This window comes from Malania oleifera, chromosome 3 (genome assembly GCF_029873635.1).
Source record: "Malania oleifera isolate guangnan ecotype guangnan chromosome 3, ASM2987363v1, whole genome shotgun sequence".
Lineage (NCBI taxonomy): Eukaryota > Viridiplantae > Streptophyta > Magnoliopsida > Santalales > Ximeniaceae > Malania > Malania oleifera.
The window spans coordinates 26,558,217-26,577,576 of record NC_080419.1 but is presented as its reverse complement, the minus strand read 5'-3'; the positions used below and the strand labels follow the sequence as shown (position 1 = coordinate 26,577,576).

The 19,360-nt window shown below is 35.3% G+C and overlaps 1 protein-coding gene across 2 annotated transcripts; it reads right to left on the bottom strand.

Moving 5' to 3' along the window:
- Positions 1 to 8,375: 8,375 nt before the first annotated feature.
- Positions 8,376 to 17,398, bottom strand: LOC131150748 (probable protein phosphatase 2C 73). Of its 2 annotated transcripts, XM_058101675.1 has the most exons (6): positions 17,029 to 17,398; positions 16,000 to 16,329; positions 10,442 to 10,750; positions 9,756 to 9,873; positions 9,433 to 9,656; positions 8,376 to 8,701 (listed from the first exon to the last, which is right to left on the bottom strand). In XM_058101675.1, the coding sequence occupies exons 2-6, from the start codon at positions 16,240 to 16,242 to the stop codon at positions 8,516 to 8,518; spliced, it is 1,080 nt and encodes a 359-aa protein (XP_057957658.1). In that variant the 5' UTR covers positions 16,243 to 16,329; positions 17,029 to 17,398; the 3' UTR covers positions 8,376 to 8,515. The 2 variants fall into 2 exon arrangements, with proteins under 2 accessions (XP_057957658.1, XP_057957659.1); XM_058101676.1 differs by lacking the exon at positions 16,000 to 16,329 and having other exon boundaries at positions 17,029 to 17,243.
- Positions 17,399 to 19,360: the final 1,962 nt, after the last annotated feature.

Genomic DNA, 19,360 nt, shown 5'->3' with positions numbered 1-19,360 from the left:
GTCAGACGACTGACATTTATGCTGAATTAAAAAGTGGGAAATAGAATAGGCCAAGTCAACTGACCCCTGTGAGTCCAGTCGGCTGACCCTATTCTGACTTTGATATTACACTGAATTTCAAAGTCCAAGCGACTGACCTCGATAAGTCCAGTCGATTGAATTTCGTAATGACTATTTTAAAATAGCGTTTAAAAGTTTTCAAATTATGTTGCTTGTGCCCCAAACTTTGTCAAAATTTGGGAAACATTCCAAGTAACTTGGGCAACACGAAAATATGACTTTTTAACTCTATAAATACATGATTTCACAAATCAAATCATAAACCAAGAATTCAAATCTGCAATCAAGCTTATAATTCTCATACTCTTCAAAAAGCCTTCTTACTCACATACTTGCTGAAGTTTTTCTGAGATTTGCTGAGTTATTTTTCACCAATCTTTGAGCATAAATTCTGAGTTTGATCAATCATAAGCAAGATCCCGGTGATATATTCTCTGAGCTTCAATTCTATTCTTCATTGATATTTAAATTGAAGTATTCTTAGTTATGCTATAACTTGTCTTAATCTGCTCTTTTTTTAGAGTGATTCTTGTACGCAAGAAGTTTTCTTATTTTCTTGTTTTCTTAATCGTTCAGGGTTGTTAAATCGTTGGTGTACCGAGTATGGGGTATCGCTTGGAGAGGAAAACTCTATCCTATTAAATGAGTGTTGTAAAAGGTTTGCTCCGCCCGTAAAGGAGTTGTATAGTGGAATCCTTAGGTATGTTGCTTAAGGCGAGGATGTAGGTGGATAGTCGAACCTCGTAAAATATTGGTGTCGCTCTCTCTTCCCTACTTTAATTTTCTGCATATATATACAAACTGCATGGTTGTGAATTTAATTTTCTACACATATATAAACTGTGTGGATTAATTATTTAATCGTTGAAAATTAATTTGCTTTTGGAATTTTCGGAAACCATAAGGGAGTACGTTGATTGATCAATATTATTGTGGAAACCACAAAGGAGTACGTTGAATGATCAATACCAAAGCTCATTAATATATTGATTGGTTGCATAATTCAAGTTACATATTTGACATCAATATTTGAGTTTTGGAAGCTTGGTTGAATTTTCTATTGTGTTTCATGTTGAGAAATCAAACTCATCTTATTGAGTAGATTGACATATTCAAAAGTTGAATCTTGGAAGCATTGCTGGAATTGATATATTGTTTTATATTGAAGCTTATCTTGATTAATTAAATTAATTCATTGGATGTTGATCTAAGCTGCTGGAAGAAGTCTTGAGAAACCTACAAAGTATTTAATTTGGTATTCTCATTCATAAAGAGTTATAACTAAATTAATTCTTAGCTGGACTTGTGATTTAAATTCAAATCTTACATGTGTGTTTGCTGAAACTAAAAAGGGATGAGAAAAAATTAACTAAAGAAGTTTCTAAAGAAAATTTTTAATCCCAATTCACCCTCCTCTTGGGAGTACACCTTACTTTTCAATTGGTATCAGAGCGGAGTTGTAGTAAATCCTAACTAGAAGCTACATAAAGATCCCTATGGCATACCTAGGTGTATCTCCCTTTGCTGAAGGTCAATCCTCATATAGGTCGTCTCTTTTCTGCGGTGTAAAATACACCTTTTGGAAACAAAGAATGAGAATCTATTTACAAACTGTGGATTGGAAAGCATGACAAGTTGTTACATATGGTGACCCTTATCCCCACTAAAACCATAGATGGTAAAGAAATACCTAAAGAAGACAAAGAGATGACCGACAATGATCTTAAAATGTTATAAGTAAATTCAAGTGCAATGAATGCAATATATTATGCTCTTGATGTAAATGAATTCAATAGGGTCATGACATGAAAATTAGTTAAAGAAATTTGGGATAAACTTGAAGTAACCTATGAAAGGACAATTGATGTTAGAGATAGTAGAATCGACATGCTCACAAGCGAGTATGAGGCCTTTAGGATGAACCCAGATGAAACCATCACTAATATGTATATTAGGTTCACCCACATAATAAACTCCCTCAATGCCTTAAGGAAAAACTACTCTACATATGAAATGATCTGAAAAATCCTTAGAGGACTTCCACCAATTTGGGAACCTAAAGCCACAGTAATTACGGAAGGAAGAAATCTCAAGAATACTTCATTAGATAAATTAATTGGATCTCTTTTCACATATGAGATGACAATAAATGAAAGAAGTGGAAAATCTAAAACCCATAAATCCATCGCATTTAAGGCCTCAAATGAAAGTTCTAGCAATGAAGATGAAGAAACAATGGATGAAGATGAAGTAGTCCTCTTAACCAAGAGACTTGTAAAAATCCTTAGAAGGAAGAATAAATTTACAAGAAAAATTTGGAACTCAAAATCAGATGAAGATGAAGAAGAAGAAATCAGAAAGAATAAAACAAAGGCTGAACTTCCAACTTGTTATAATTGTAAGAAAGTTGGACACAGAAAACCGAATTGTCCACAACTTAAGAAGGATTCCAAGAAAAAAAAGAAAAAGGCTATAAAGGCTACAACATGAGACAATATAAGTACAAGTAGTTCAGATAGTGAATCAAGTAACCAAGAGATTGCTAATACTTGCTTTATGACATGTGACGATGATGAAGAACAAAACTCCTCATCCAAATCATTTGATGATTCTTGTGATGATTCATCTATGAATCCAATAATGAGAGTATGCCATCTTATGAAGAACTACAAAGTGAACTATTCAAGATTCATAAGATTCTATTTAATATGACTAAACGACACACTTCATTGAAAAATAAAAATGAAGTTGTAATGAAAGAATTAGAATCTAAAAATCTTACTGAAAGAGAAAAAGATCTAAAAATCAAGAGATTAGAAAACAAGAATGAAAAGATGATGAAAAAACTAGAAGATTTAAAATCTCAAGTTTTGATTAAACAAGAAAAGGTCCTAGTCATTGATGAACTTGAAATAAAAATAAATCAAATGACTAAAGAACTAGTGAGGTTGCAAGCTAATTGCAAAGGAATCAAAGATTCAGAAATACTTTGCCTTGAAAGTAAAATTGAGGATCAAAATAAAATAATTTACAATTTTACTAGAGAAAATGAGAACTTTGTTGAAATGATTGGATCACAAAGAATGTCTTTAGATAAAAAAGGCATAGGATTCAATGAAATTGAGAATACAAGGAAAAAAAACCTCTACATGGGGTACTTTGCAAAAGTCTCCAAAGACTATGCTAGCACCTCCTCAAATGCTTACACTCACACCACATGCTTCCTATGTAAGAAGAAAGGACATAGAAAGTTTGAATGTCCATTAAAGAGAAATGGTGTGAAAGTTAAACAATTTAGGAAAGTAAAAGAAAACTGTCCATCAAGACCCAAAAAAGTATGGGTACCAAAATGAAAGTATAGTTTACAAACTAAGGACTCCATAGGTTTTAGGAATATTCACTCCTTTTTTAGTAATTAAGAAAGCTAAATTTGTACTAAAATAAAAAGGGATGGGAATGCCTTTGTCGACACCCCATCTTTAACCAGACCACCCCAAGAAGACTCGGCACAATAAAAGTTGACTTCAAGCCCCAAAAATTGGAGGACCCTTTTTGAGAAACATGATCGAGTCCCGATTTTCTAAATCAAGTCCCAGTGTTATAAGTTGAGTCTCGGTGTCTTTAGTTGAATCCTGGTATTTTAAACCGAGTCCCGGTATGTTTTCAATGAACCCCTTGTGTTTTTGCTGGTATGTGTTAAATGAACCCCGTTATTTTTATTGAGTCCCCGTATGTTTTAACCAAGTTCCGGTCATTTTAGAAAAAAAAATGGAGTCTGAGTCCTTCTATTTTTGGGAAATTAAATTTTAATTTTCGGCCGAATCTCTCTTTTCAGAGGATAAGGTTTGACGATAAAATAATAACAATAATAATAATTCAAAAAAGAAAGAAAAATACAAAAGGGGTATAATAATAATAATAATAATAATAATAATAATAATAATAATAATAATAATAATAATAATAATAATTGTTATTATTATTATTATCATTATTATTATTTTTATTATTATTAGTATTATTTTTATTAGTAGTAGTTGATTATTATTATTATTATTATTACAACAAAAACAAAAAAAGAAGCAAAAGCAAAAAGAAAAAGCAAAAAAATAATATATAAAAATTATAGGTCAAATGTGTTGAGTTTTTTCCCATTTTATTATTAAAATAAAATAAAATAAAATATTAAATAGTACTTTATTTGGGAAAAAATTTTCCAATTCATTCTAGGAGGCTATCTTCATGGGTTGGGTAGGGGGGCATGTCCCCTTTTCCTTTCATTTGGTTTAAGAACTCTGAACTTCTTAATCGTGGTCTTACATTTCACCTGGATGAAGCCAACTGCACCCTCAACTACAGCCTTGCCTCTGTCTGTGTCTCCTTCTGTAATTCTGGCAGTACTCAAACCTGTGACAGACTTAGGCTTTGTTTGTACCTCCCTAGCTTCTGTAAATTGAATCACTCCCTTCCCACCCCCCTTTATTACAGTAGGAGTAGAAGCAACCGGTTTTCCTCTCTCTGTTTCAGGCTTCCTTTTATCCTTCCCTAATTTTGCTGATTCTGGTATAATAGGAACCTTAGGATCTTTATTGTGAGCCATAGCATTGACATTCTTTTCTATATCTTCCCCTCCCTATGTAATCCCCACACCTCCCTCGGAATCTCAGCATCAGTAGTCAGGATCTATGTTGGTTTTGGGGTCTCCTTAGCTTGCTTAGCTTTACAACCGTATTCAGAGTGCCACAGGGTTTTACAGAAATTGCATTACTTAGGGAGCTTTTCGTAGAGAACTTCCTAAGATATCACCTTCTCATTAGGCAGCCAGATGGTCACATTGTGTTTTATTTCCTTCGCCACATCCACCTCCACCAAGATTCTAGCATAAGTCTTTCTCTATTGGTAGTCATATATCTGCATAGAGAGGGCGTCCCACCTCTGAGCAGATTCTACCCAATGCATTCGGTGTCCATAGCTCTAGTGGCAAGTTTTTCAGTTGTATCCACACTGGTAATGTACTCAACTCCTTCTTATCAAATTGAAACAGTTTAGGCATCTTCTTGTAAGGTCCTCCTTTCAAGACTTGGCTCAAGCCATCTTCCTTGAAAAACTTGAAAATGATCCATCCACTCCCATGGTGAATGACTTCCATTTTCACATTCCAGGCATTAACAACATCTTGGAGGGCTATCTTACGTGGGTATTTCCCAACAAAGTACCCAACTAGTCAGTTACTCCACAATCCTTCGAGATCATCCATATCTGTAGCTGGAACATGTGCTCCTGTACCATTAGATTCAAAATAAGGTATAGTACCACAACTTTGCCTTTGTCAGTTGTTCGCGAAAAGACTAACCCATGGTACTTTCTGGTTATTCTTCATAAATGTTCTACCCTCCTGTTCCTTTTGGTGATCCTTCACAATATCTTCTAAAATCTGTTCGAGTCTGATTTGAGACATACCAGTTCAAACAGAATCTTCACCCTCATCTATCTCTGGTTCCTCTTTATAGTCTTCGGAGGCTCGGGTTTCAAAAGCTAGGGAGTTCTCCACCTCTTCAACCTTATTCTTTGAGTTTTTTTTCCCTATTTAAAAAATATATTAAATAATATTTTTTTAGAAAAATAATTTTCAGAATGACAAACCGGTTTTTCCAAAAAAAAAATGATAAACTGGTTTATTATTTTTATTCAATTTTCTATGTGTGTGTGTGTGTGTATATATATATATATTGACTTTCTTCAAATTACCAAAATTTTTAAAAAAATAATAAAAAAAATTAATATATATTTTAAAAAATCGTTTTTAAGGTTTCAAATTGTTCTAGAAGAATTTAAAAAGTGGGCGAAAATTTGATTAGTGAAAAATGTGTTGTCCTAAAAATAAAAATAGTTTTGCTCTATTTTTAATATTTTTTTATTTCACACAACTAATAATAGTAAATAACAGCCTTATCAAAATTTTAAAAAATAAGCTAAATGAAATAACTGTGGATAGAGAATCTCGAAATGTTTATGTACATAAATAAAGTTACAACTAGTCTATGATCTATTTGTACAAATATAGAGTGGGGAGGAGGATTCCCGTTTTGTGGAATTGTTGGTATCTCTACTCAAATTTACCTTTCCCTTTTTCACTATCCTCTTCCTCCACGATCTCATAGTTTTTTAACTTAAAAAAAAAAAAGGATAAATCCAATAATATTACATAATTTTATGACTTAGGATTAAAGATTGTATTTTTATATTTTTAATGATAAACTTATTTTTTTTTAATAATATGGTTAAGTTTTTTTAAAAAAATTCTAATGATGCATTATTAATTTTTTATAGATTTTTATAATTAAATATGAAATAATTGGTTGCATTTGAGAACATGAATTAGCCCTTAGATTAAATTTGGGTGAATTTGAATAAAAATATATGATAGAAGTATATTATTATTATTTTTTAAAAAATATATTAAATAATATCTTTTTTTTTTTAAATAATTCTCAAAATAACAAATGTTATTCTTCACGGGACATGGCCCACTTTCAACTGCCTCTTCTTGCAGAGTTGCGAGCCTATAACTCCTTCCTTCTTTTGCGATATTGCTTCCATTCCACTCGTCTCAGGTTGAATCCCGAATGAAGGCAAATTCGATCGTCTACTAACCTCAGAAAAGACTTCCACTGGTCTCTTGTGCTCCCAAACATCAGTATTTCCTCCCTTGTCTTCGATGAGTTTTAGGGCAGCAATCAAGTCCATCTTCAAATTTGGATCCTTCAGAGGGGTCCTCCCTGATTTTTGGGCGCCTCTTCGCACCATTTCAAAATAATAGTTCAAAATTTCAAAACCCGAATGGGCGGGAAATGAGAAATAGTTTGTACGATGAGCAACGGGTAGGAGGAACAAATGGAGAGCAGCTGAACATGAAAGAGGGTGGTTGAAAGGAGTAAGGGAGGGTAGCATGCATGGTGCGCGAGCAATAACCACACCAGTAGTTGTCCACGAACAACCCTAGATGAAGCTCCCCAACAAAAGCTAGGGTTATGGAAGAACAGAAACTGGTTGTGTGAGAGGAATTGTGGCCGGAAAAGATGGTGGCAGAGGGTGGTGGACGGTGAAAGCTCGGTACATGATCAAACCTATTGAGATTATATAATGCTTGCACACATTCCATTCATTATTGTGGTTTCATGTTGTATAATTTCATCAAGAAAAATTATTTTACAAAATTGTAGCTGTACAATCGAAGTGACAAAATCTTAGAATTTTGTGTACTAACATAACCTATTTTTATGAAATCCAGGTTAAGTTGAATGTTAGACGTTTTGGAGTAGTAAAAAAAATTTGTATTGGGCCTCTACGCACTTTTGGGTCTAGGTTATTGCAGGCCTTGTACATACACAATAAGTCCTGAACTTTGAAAATAAATAGAGATTTTTGGTAAATAAATAAGATGCCCCTACTAAAAATGCTCATTTGACACTACTTTCAAAATAACAAACATGAATGATAAGAACTTTAATGGTAAATATTGTTATTTAAAATAATTATTACTAGTGTTAAATGAGAATACAAGTATTTTTAAAATTATTTGTCTTGAAAAATGTGAAAATATTTAAGGAATATATATCAGAAGAGAGTATGCTCTTTTTTCACTGATGATGATTGTGCATTAAGAAAAATTAGCCCTTTCCTTCACCCTCCCCACCCCCACCCCCACCCTCGCCCTTTTCTTTTTGCATGATGGGGCACACATAATTATATAAGTAACCTATTTTTTAGATGTGAAACATGTGATAAATGATTTTTACATTTATTAATATTAATGTCATTTTCACAGAAGTTTTAGATTTTAAGTTATATTGAATTTGGATAAGATGTAATATAAAATTATATTAAAATTTATTCATATTCATCCAAATTTAAATTTAAAGTTTAAAATTCACTCTCAAACATCCTTAGATGCATGAGGATGGACACCCGCTTGCCATTTATTTAACATTAAAAAACCAAACACATGACCAACATGGATAAAGAGAAATAATGTAAATACATTCATTTTGACGTAGTATCTAAATGTTTGAATTTTATTTTCATTTACTTTTGCATAAACATAGGAAGTATTGATAGGTTCAAGGTTGTTAAGAGTTCAGATTCTAGGTAGGATAGGGGTCTGCAAAATCAGATGGCATCATGGCAGATCAATTTCCATTTAGTATTATGAACACTATTGATAGCACTGGACATTCTTTAAATAAGAAATTTCCAATTTCCCCAGTGCATTCTTTTGTAAACATACAATTTGCTTGGTGGCGAAGGAGAACAAATTCAAAATGTTGCACGATAACTTCTTCTTGAACTCACACAAACATCAAAAATCTCAATTAAAGGGCAAAGGGGCAATATGTACAGAATAAGCAGCCTCAATGAGAGCAAATTAAGTACATTTCTTTTTCCAAATTAAGTGTTAGCTTGTCCGGGAAGAAGTGTGAAAGAACAAGCATATAGCTGAGATGTCATCCATTGCAATACCCTGTCTTTTAAGTTTCCATGCATGGATTGCACAATCAACCAGCTTTCGGGCTGCTTTTTCCCTGTCTCGAGTTGATGAAACAATCTGCACTGCTTCTTGGTTGGTGATGACTTCCCATAACTGCCAACAATTGTCTAACAATTGTGAGTCCTCCACTGGCTGCTTAGACTGAGGAAGGTCAAAACTATTACTGCATGTTTGGTTTGCGGGAGTGGAAAGGAACTGCGAAAAATGGAATCAAATTTTTCACTTGATTCCATTATGCCTCAGCTCCCATTCAGATTTTCATCACGTTTCTTTCCTATCCTATTTCATCCCGCAAACCAAACATGTCATTAATATGGCCAACTATATGGATCATCCCTCCCAAAACGGGTTGATTATTAATAAACATATTTACACTCAAAAGTTTTCACAAAAACCAACGTTGTTCTTGAAAGAGGGCATCTTGGCATATTGATCTTGATGTATGGCTTATTTAATAACTTACAAAAGTAATAATAATCAACAAGCATGTTGATTAATGAAAAGTACAGGCAACCATTGAATTATAATTGTTCCGTATTTTTCTACTTAATTTATTAAGCACAGAAGTTAACTGGCTTGAAAAAACTTTCCTCTAATAATGAGGAGTCATTTCAGAGCCAAAAACTATCATACGGACCTTAGCAAAGGGCATGTAAATTCATATGTTTTCATTCGTCTCTCAAATAAAATGTAGAGCATGTATCAATAATTTAAAATAAACAACATTTAACAGCAGACAACATTATTATCTTATACTTTATGTGAAGTCTTGACAATTGATCAATTATTGCAGTAGAGGAAACCACCAGTGATAAAATGCTTACCCCATCTGTAGCTAAAATAATGAATTGGTCTTTACTTGTAATGTTTCTTTCCATCACTTCAGGCACAGAAATGAGCCCATAGTCCTTCATGCAGAAGTCACCAAAGGCTCTTGACAATGCCAGACCTGGTGCCCCACCATTTGGCTTCCAAAGCCTATACACCCCTGGCTCATCACGCAAACAAATTACCCTCCCTTTTGACTCTTCTATTCGTGCAGCTTCCTCTGCAGTCCAGATGAACATTCGTTTGTAAACCCTTAAATAATGCATGCACAAATGCACAGAGAGAGAGAGAGAGAGAGAGAGAGAGCGAGAGGTCTAACGAGGTAAATTGGGCTTAAAGTCAACTGTAAGCTGTATAGGTATCAAGTTGCCCTCCTCAGATGTAGTTGCCAAGACAGCCCGAGAGTCCCCGACATTTGCTATGACAAGTAGTTTGCCCTGAAAAACATAGGGTGGAAATGCTTCAAGCTATACGTGATTGAATTTGTAACAACATCAATCTAAAACACGCTCTTAATTAATGTGCAAAACCAGCAAGAATTGAGCCGGATAAATGTGTATCCCCCCCCCCCCCCCAACTCTCTCTGCTGACCCATGATTTTGTCAAGAAATTCTAATATAATAAGTCCTCAGCTTGCCCGAATGATAAAAAGAAATGTATGGTCAATGATTTACATAGAATTTAGTAGCACAGAGACAGATTCATAGTTTCAATAAGAAGAAGAACGTGACAAGCATATGGCTACACACAAAAATTTTATAATTAATTGAAACTACTTTGTAACAATGAGGATAAAAGGTTCTGCGAAATTTTCTTTCAGGGATAGGGGTTGGAGTGGGCTGGTTTCAAGCACTAATTAAGAAACTAAAAGAAAAATGAATGTATATGAAGGGAGCAGAGGGGGGGGGGGGGGGGGGGAGATTTGTGCAAAGAACACTGAAAAAAAAAAACTTAAAAAAAAAATCCTAGAACACTTTAAACACAGTTTTAAAACCTTTCCACTACCTGCTTAACAATTGTCAAAGCTGTAGTACCACTGAAAAAAGAATCAATCCCAGGACACTGCTCAAGCTCCTGATCAATGGTAGCACATGTCTTCAAGTAAGATTGCTTCCATATATCAAACTGGTGAAGGGATTTATCTGAATCCAAGGCAAACTTCTGGTTAATAGAACTCAGGGCAAGAGTTTCTTGCCAACTGCACAGCAGAGAAGATGGCATCAATTCCCTAACCCATTTGGCTACAATGTGGCCCCATGGGCCATGCCCATCAAAAACCCCACAAAAGATCATGTCTTCTTGGCATCCAAACTCCTATAGCCAAACACAATTGTTATCAGTAGATGTATGAGCTAGGCTAGTTTAAAATTTTGAGAGATTTTGTTATTTTTACTGTTATATATGCCTTTTAGTATTATTATTATTGAGTGTGTTCGTATGTTAATTAGTAAGAATTAGTAAGGGTGTTATAGTCATTAGAATGTATTTAAATTTGTATTATAAATAGAGGGAGAGACCTATCTTCAAGTTAGGTCATTCATTTTTAATCAAATCTTAACATAGTATCAAAGCATAATCCTATCTAAACCCTATTTCCCTCAGCCGTTGCCGGAAAACACCTTTCCCGCGGCTGTTCTTCCCTAATCCGCCTCCATCCCATTCTACATCACCAAACCAACCATATACCCATAATCAGACTCCCCTCCCCCACCCCAAAAAATCCCATCGCCGAAAGGCCACATGCCAGCAAGGTTGACCCCACGCGCCAGCATGTGAGAGTAGTTCTGGCCACTTTTTTCATTTTTTTATTATTTTATTCTGCCATGCTCCAATTCCTTCTTTAGACTATATTATCAAGCTGTTACGCCAGTTTTTTGCTCAAATTTTCAACCTTTTTTGACCATGCACTCGCGATATTCCGTTAATTTCTGTTCAAGGTTTGTGAAGGCTTCCTTGTGAGTTTTTTGGAGCCATGGCAGCGTTCGTATGTTCAGTTGTGAGGCTGTGGCAGTGCTATATCTGTCGGTGAGTTGTTCACCTTGTCTATGGTTGTGTCAGTGCTTCACATGGTTTGTGATTGTTCCGATTATTGATTGTTCTTCTTGTTTTTGGTGTGGTTGCTGTTTTTGAGTGCTGTGGCAGAGCTATATCCATCAGTGAGCTGTTCACCTCATTCGTCGTTGTGTCGGTGCTTCACATAGTTTGTGATTGTCCCGAATAGTTTTGATTGTTCTTCTTGTTTTTGGTGTGATTACTGATTTGTGAGTGTTGCGATGGAATCTATGAATCCCAAAACTTTGTTTTCTACATTGCTACTGCAAATGACGACTCAAAAGTTGGATGGAAAGAACTATGTTCAATGGTCTAAAGCTGTTCGAATTTATTTAGCAAGATTAGGGAAATCTGACCACTTGCTCCAATCTGAGTCTTTTGATGAGAAGAGAAAAGACATGTGGGTTCAAGAAGATGCCTTGACTGTCTCTCTCTTATAGGGTTCGATGGATGCATCTAGATACGTACAAGGAGATTTGGGATTATGTCAAACTCCTTTATTCCAATAACATTACAGGTATGTATGATTTATTCCATGAGTACTTTCAGTTACAACAAGGTGATAGGAGCATTGCTGATTATTTTGGAGAGATGAAGCGTATTCATGAGTAGCTTAACGTCGTGCATCCTATAACTGCCGACGTTCGTGAGACACAGAAGCAGAGGGAGCAGATGACAGTTCTTCGTGTTCTAGCAAGCTTGAGACCTAAGTTTAAGGCAATTCGGTCCTTGATACTCAGTAGTGCCAAGCTGCCATCATTTGCTGATGTTTATTCTAGTGTCCCTTATGCTTCCTATAGCACGCATTCTCCTGTTCTTGCATCTGCCTCTGACAGCACGACCTTTGCTACACAAAGTGATTCTAGTTCTCTATCAAACAACCACAAAGGTTATCGAAGTGGTTCAAGTAGTCGTAGTGGTAAAGACAGATGAGGCAAAGATATTCCTCGCAAGTGCACTCATTGTGGATGGAATAATCATAGTATTGAGCAATGTTGGGATCTTGACGGCAAATCTTCACATGTTGCCAAAGCAGCCACCGCTGACTTCACACCTTTGAGGGTAGCAAATGCAGGCACCACCAACTCCTCACCTTTGGGGTCGAGTGGGGGGCAATAACTATCTCTATGTCAGAGGAAGAGTATTCCAAGTTCCAGCAGTATCAAGCGTCACAACAAGCTTCTCTTCCCATTGCATCTCTTGCCTAATCAGGTAAGCACACAATACGCTTGTCATCCAGTACTTCTCATCCTAATCCAGACCCCGCTGCCACTGATCATATCACAGTTAGACCTAGATTTTTCTCCTCTTCCATATCCTACAAATTTACCTTGTGTTACTCTTGCTGATGGATCCACTACTGCAGTCGAGGGAATTGGGATTGTAAATCTCACTTCTTCTATTTCTCTTCCTTCGATTTTATATATTTTCAAATTTCCTTTCAATTTTTTCACAAAATTAATAAATCCATGAATTTTTCAATGACATTCTTCCCTGATTCTGTGGTTATTCAGGATTTGAAGACGAGAAAGACGATTGAAGGAGGGCGTGAAGTTGGTGGACTCTTATCATTTTGAGTCGCTATCTCCTTCTACTGCTTGCACTATTGCTGCCACACCTTTCCAAATTCATTGTCGCTTGGGTCATCCTTCATTGGAAAAGTTAAAATGTCTTGTTCCTTGTTTGAGTTATGTGTCTAGTCTCAATTGTGAGTCTTGTCAGCTAGGAAAGCGCCATCATGTTTCTTTCGCTTCCCAGGTCAATAACGCGCCGCAAGCCTTTTATGCTAGTTCATTCAGATGTATAGGATCCTAGTAAGGTCGTGTCCAAGTTGGGTTTCCGATACTTTGTAATCTTTGTGGATGATTAGTCAAGAATGACTTGGTTATATTTAATAAGAGATCATTCCAAGTTATTTCATGTATTTTGTGCCCTTTTTTCCTAAAAGAAAGACTCAATTTGGTTTGCCAGTTCAAATACTTCGAAGTGCTAATGCTAAAGTGCGTTTCAATGCACAATTCACTACTTATATGACTCAGTTTGGTATTGTTCATCAATCATCCTGTGTCCACACTCCTCAACAAAATGGGGTTGCAAAGCGGAAAAATAGACATATTCTTGAAATCATTCACACTTTACTTTATCAAATGCAAGTACCTAAAGTGTTTTGGAGTGATGTTGTACTTACTGCTTGTTATCTAATCAACAGAATGTCATCCTCTATTCTTAGTCGTAAACTTCCCTACTCCATTCTCTTTCCTATTTCACCTTTATTTTCTCTTCCTCATATATTTGGGTGTTTGTCATTTGTTCATCAACTAACTCCTAGGGTGGATAAGTCGGATCCTCGTGCTATAAAATGTGTCTTTCTGGGCTACTCATATACTCAAAAGGGATATCGTTGTTATAATCCCGTGTTGCACCGCTTCTTTGTTTCTGTCGATGTTATCTTCTTTGAGTCTACACCTTACTACACCCAGTCACTGAGCGCTTCTGAGCTCAATGAGCCTTTTCCTAATCTTCCAGATTTTATGTTGTTATCCTTGCCCAACCAACCATCTGAGTCTCCATGTAGTTTGAGTCCTTCTCATCGCCTTGATCATCCTAATTTGCAGGTGTATTCACGACGGCGGCTCCAAGGAAGAGTTGCCTCTAGTTTCTACTACCACGCCTTTGGTTTCCGCATCTAATGATCATACTTCCCATGATGTTGATCCTCCTATTGCTATTCGAAAAGGTAAACACACATATACTCAACACCCCATTTCCAACTATGTTTCTCCTTATCACCCTGCTATTATTGTTTTGCCACTGCTCTATCATCTACTACCCTTCCTAAATATGTTTCGAAAGCCTCGGCCCATTTAGGGTGGAGGGATGCTATGGTTGAAGAGATGAATGCTTTATATGACTATGGTACTTGGGACTTGGTACCTCTTACTCCTAACAAGTTTTTGGTTGGTTGTCGTCAAGTTTACACTATGAAAGTCAACCCTAATAGTTTTGTGGCTCATCTACAAGCTCCTCTTGTTGCTAAGGGATACACTCAGGTGTATGGTCTATATTATTCTAATACTTTTTCTCCAATTGTCAAACTTACATCAGTACGTCTATTCATCTCCTTGCCTACTACTTGTCACTTGCCTTTGCATAAGTTAAATGTAAAAAATGCCTTCTTGCATGGTGACCTTGAGAAGGAGGTTTATATGGAGCAACCACCCGGGTTTATTGCTCAGGAGGAGTCAGGCTTAGCGTGTCGGTTCAAGAAGGCTTTATATGGTTTGAAACAGTCTCCCAAAGCATGGTTTGATCATTTCAGTGTTGTAGTACTTGAGTTTGGTCTTCAATGATGTGTTGTGGATCATTTCGTGGTTTATCGTCATACTTCATCGGGTAGAATCCTTCTTGTTGTTTATGTGAATGATATTGTTATTATAGGTAATGATAACAAAGGTATTCAGTGTCTCAAATGTTTTCTACAGACTAAGTTTCAGACCAAATATTTGGGACCGTTGAAATACTTCTTGGATATAAAAGTATCGAGATCTCGCATCGAAACTATTGTGTTACAAAGGAAATATGTTCTTGATCTATTAGATGAAACTAATTTGTTGGGATCTAAACCGGTTGATCACCCATGGATCCTAATTGGAAAGTTGAATTATCTCACAATTACTCGGCCGGATATATCTTTTGCAACAAGTGTTGTGAGTCAATTTCTAGATTCTCAAAGGATAAGTCATTGGGACGCAGTAATTTGCATCTTGAGATATCTCAAAGGTGCACCTAGGAGAAGTCTTTTAGATCGTGATTAGGGTCACACTTATATCCATGAATATACATATGCAAATTGGGCTGGATCACCTTCCAATTGGAGATCCACCACCTGGTGTTGTATCTTGGCTGGTGATAATTTGGTTTCTTGGAAAAGTAAGAAACAAATTATGGTGGCAAGGTCAAGTGTTGAATCAGAATGTAAAGCTATGGCTCACACTACCTATGAACTTGTCTGGTTGAAGAACATGTTGGAAGAATTGGGTTTTCCGCATTCTCAACCTATGAAGTTGATGTGTGATAATTAAGTTGCACTTCATATTGCCTCCAACTCGATCTTTCAAGAGCAGAGCACATTGAAGTTGATTACCACTTTGTTTAGGAGAAAATTGGGCAGAAGCTCATTACAACCACTTGTGTGAAGTCAGAAATGCAGCTTGCTGATTTGTTTACTAAAGCATTGGGGGTTGCTCGTGTTATATTCATTTGTAACAAGCTAGGAGCTTATGACATTTATGCTCCAACTTGAGGGGGAGTGTTAGAGGTTATATATGTCTTTTAGTATTATTATTGAGTGTGTTAGTATGTTAATTAGTGAGAGTTAGTAAGGGTATTATTATCATTAAAATGTGTTTAAATTTGTATTATAAATAGAAGGAGAGATCTATCTCCAAGTTGGTTCATTCATTTTTAATCAAATCTTGACATTTACATTGGAAATGGTTATCAGGACTTACCTTCCAGACAATGATACGGTCCTGATTCACTCCTTTCTTGCCTCTCTGAGTAAATGTTGAGGCTAGATTGTTTGAACACTCGGAATTAACAATGCCAGAGGAACACAAAATCAAGTTGTTCTTCCTTGCTCCCTTTGCTAACTCACCTGCTGCTTCCCTTCTAATATTATCTTTACAACTTCTTCCCTTCTTGATGGTAATACTTCTTGCCAATTCATTGAAAACAGAAGCGAAATGTACCATTGCCCCTGCAGCTCAGCTACACCAACAAATTATCTTGCCTTTCCAATTCACAATTGAATTTTAATATGGGATGAGTCCCTTTGTTTGCTGCGAAAATGGAAATAATGAAAAAAGACAACATTTTAGATCTCATTCATAGAAATATATATATATATATATATATATATATATATATATATATATGAAACATTTGCAATCTATAGTGAAAAAAATATATGGAAGTTTTCATTTCTTTTAAAGAACGTCCAAATTATAAGAGGAGAATACAAAAGTTTCTGTGTTTTCCTTTCCTGCATTTTTCTCAGCGACCAAACACAATTTTAAGCAATTTTTTTGTCTTGGTTGAAGTCAGTAAGGCTCTGTACTCAAAGTATCTTAAGGAAATCTAAAATCTGAATCTAGACACTAGGACCACTGAGTATTCGTTCATAAATGAGAATCTATTATTTCAACAAGGAAGCCCTTTTTCTCAGTTTTCAAGCCACTCAGAATTCAAATCAATAAAAGAAAAAAAAATCAAAGTTACTTCAATGATATCTAACCTTCTGTTTTGTTACTGAGAAAAATAAACAAAATAAAATAAAGAAATAAATTGTCGAATCTCATGGCACGTTGATTTGGTTCTTCGAAATATGAGAAGCTCGCATCAAGAAACCCACGGTGAGCTCTAAATCCAAATTTACCATCTTTTACATTTTCTCAGCAAACAATCAGAGCATCTTACTTCACATATACAATAACGAAATTCACGAAATACAAATTTTCCATTTCACGCAAATAGAAAACCTGGTTTCTTCCCCAGTGTTGTATAGTTCAAAGAGCTAGCGATCACTACTAAAGACCAAAAATCCGAAGATATCGGCGGCGACCCCTCTTTCCAGCTAAATCCCGTCGAAGTCACCGTGAACTGAGCTGATCCCGAAAGCTTCCCATCGCTTATACTCCATATTTTCTCCCTCCAACTTGCAAGACGAAGATGCCCTCCGACACAAGAAGATTGTGTAAAATTACTGTAGCACCCCAGTTTGGCGCCAAAAGGCACAGCAGAGGAGATGGGCAAATTGGACAATTCAATAGGACGGTCACGCTACGAGCTGCGTCATCCCCGCTCGCTTTAGACACGTGCGCCTCGTTGAAGAATTTCAAGCGGACACCCAATCATCATGGACTAGCTCAAAACCGGGTCGGTCCGATTTAAATAATATGAGGAGGTTAATACGTGGCATACGTCTCAAAATATGAAAATAATTTTAAAATTATATTTTTTAAAGGGTATTTTGGTAAATTTGCATCAATTACTTTATTAATTTTTTTTGTGTGCATATATTTTTATTAATGCAAGGGATAGTGAGTGACGGTCCAAACTCACAGTGATGGAGAATAAAGGTTATATTATGAATGGATGACATGCGAAGGATAAGATAGTTTTTTGGAATGGTGGGGTGGGGGAATGGGTCGGCCGACTTAAATCAATCTCCGCCAATGATTTGCTTGGAAAATCATTAGACAATAGAGGGTGGGTGTCCCAAGGTTAGGTTTGCTTTCTTCAAATTCAACTTAAACTGCCCACACACATTCTAGTTTAACCCATAGTTTTGGAAGAGTGTAAGAACACAATGAGCTTAGTTTTCAAAAATTGAGTTGGTGAAAATATGCCGTTTAGTTTTCAAAAATTTTAAATATTTTTTTTCAACTTGATAAAAAGGATTCAAGACTTTTTTTAAAAAAAATATTTTAAAAAAATGTAAGATTTTTCTGGCAAAGATATAACTTCGTAAGTATCGTAAAAAATAAATTTTAAAGGAGATTTCTATAATTCTTGAAATCATTTGTATTTATTTTGTGTTCGTTAAATTTTAAAAATTTCAGGAAAAGTTCTTATCTTTTTATCAAAGTTTAATATATGTTTATAATTTATTTATTTATTTTTGGATTATGCATCGGGTATCCACACGTTCGTTTTACTGTCCACGTGACTAATCCTACGCCCCTTGAAGTTGACTCTATAATTTCAAAGAAAGGGTAAATTCAGGAGTCCAAAAGTGAAAACAAGTTCAGGAGAGTTTGAACACCTGACCTCGTGAGAAGTTATAAATTTTTTAAAACCTTAATAGGAGTGCGTGTGTTTTTTATCAAACTTCAATAGAAGTCAATATTGACAACTATTGTCTTGAAAAGACAAAAACCTCTTTAGGAGGACTTCCATTAAGTTTACCCAAAAAAATAAAAAAATAAAAAGTCAAACTCTCTTAAAGTTTCAAAAACCTCAATCCTCTCTTCAAATTTGATTTTTGAAATATTTATATCCACTTCTAGGCTTGTCTTTTCCGTGTGATTCTAATCTTATTGACGAATTTTAAGAAAAAGTAAATGCCTTTTTTCTTAAATTATGTCTTAAACTTAAATTGAAAGGCTAATTTTCAAAATATAAAGAAGAGAACTCGCGATCTCATAAATTTTTTATCAAGATGTTAACTAAATTATTATTGTTATTGTTACTATAGAAAAATAGGAACGACTGTGGCATTTCACAACGCCCCCAACCCCTATCCAGAAAAACCCCTCCCTTTTCTAAAATTAGTAGGATCATTACCTAAGAAACAAACCATTAGGCCTAAGCTCAAATTTTTCCAACTAATTAAATTTGAATCAAGATATAATAATTCAAGCTTAGCCTAAAAATCAAGATTAGAGCCAAATTCTTTTGCTTAATCTTAAAGTTTCAAATGGAATGAGTTCCCATTCAAAAAGCTTCCCAAAATTAATAAACCAAAGATAGAAGTTGAAGCCTTAAAAGAGGCCACAGTAGTGTATAAAACTTTTCTAGGTCGAAGTCCAATATGGGACTGGGGAGCATACTTTGTAAGAGATACAACTTGATGTGAAATTCCGAATTAGATTTAGTTCCCTTCAAGGTTGTGATTGATTGGTAAAAAATTCAATTTAGAAGTAGAATAAAACACAACAGAAGTATGAGAAAATTTGCATAAAAATTTAATAATTTATATATAAAAAAGGATAATTCAAGCAATTTGTCATTTAGTTGTTGCATAGGAAAAGAATAGATATTCGCATCTTAAATTTAAAAAATAATATTTCATGTTTTGACTTCGTAAGC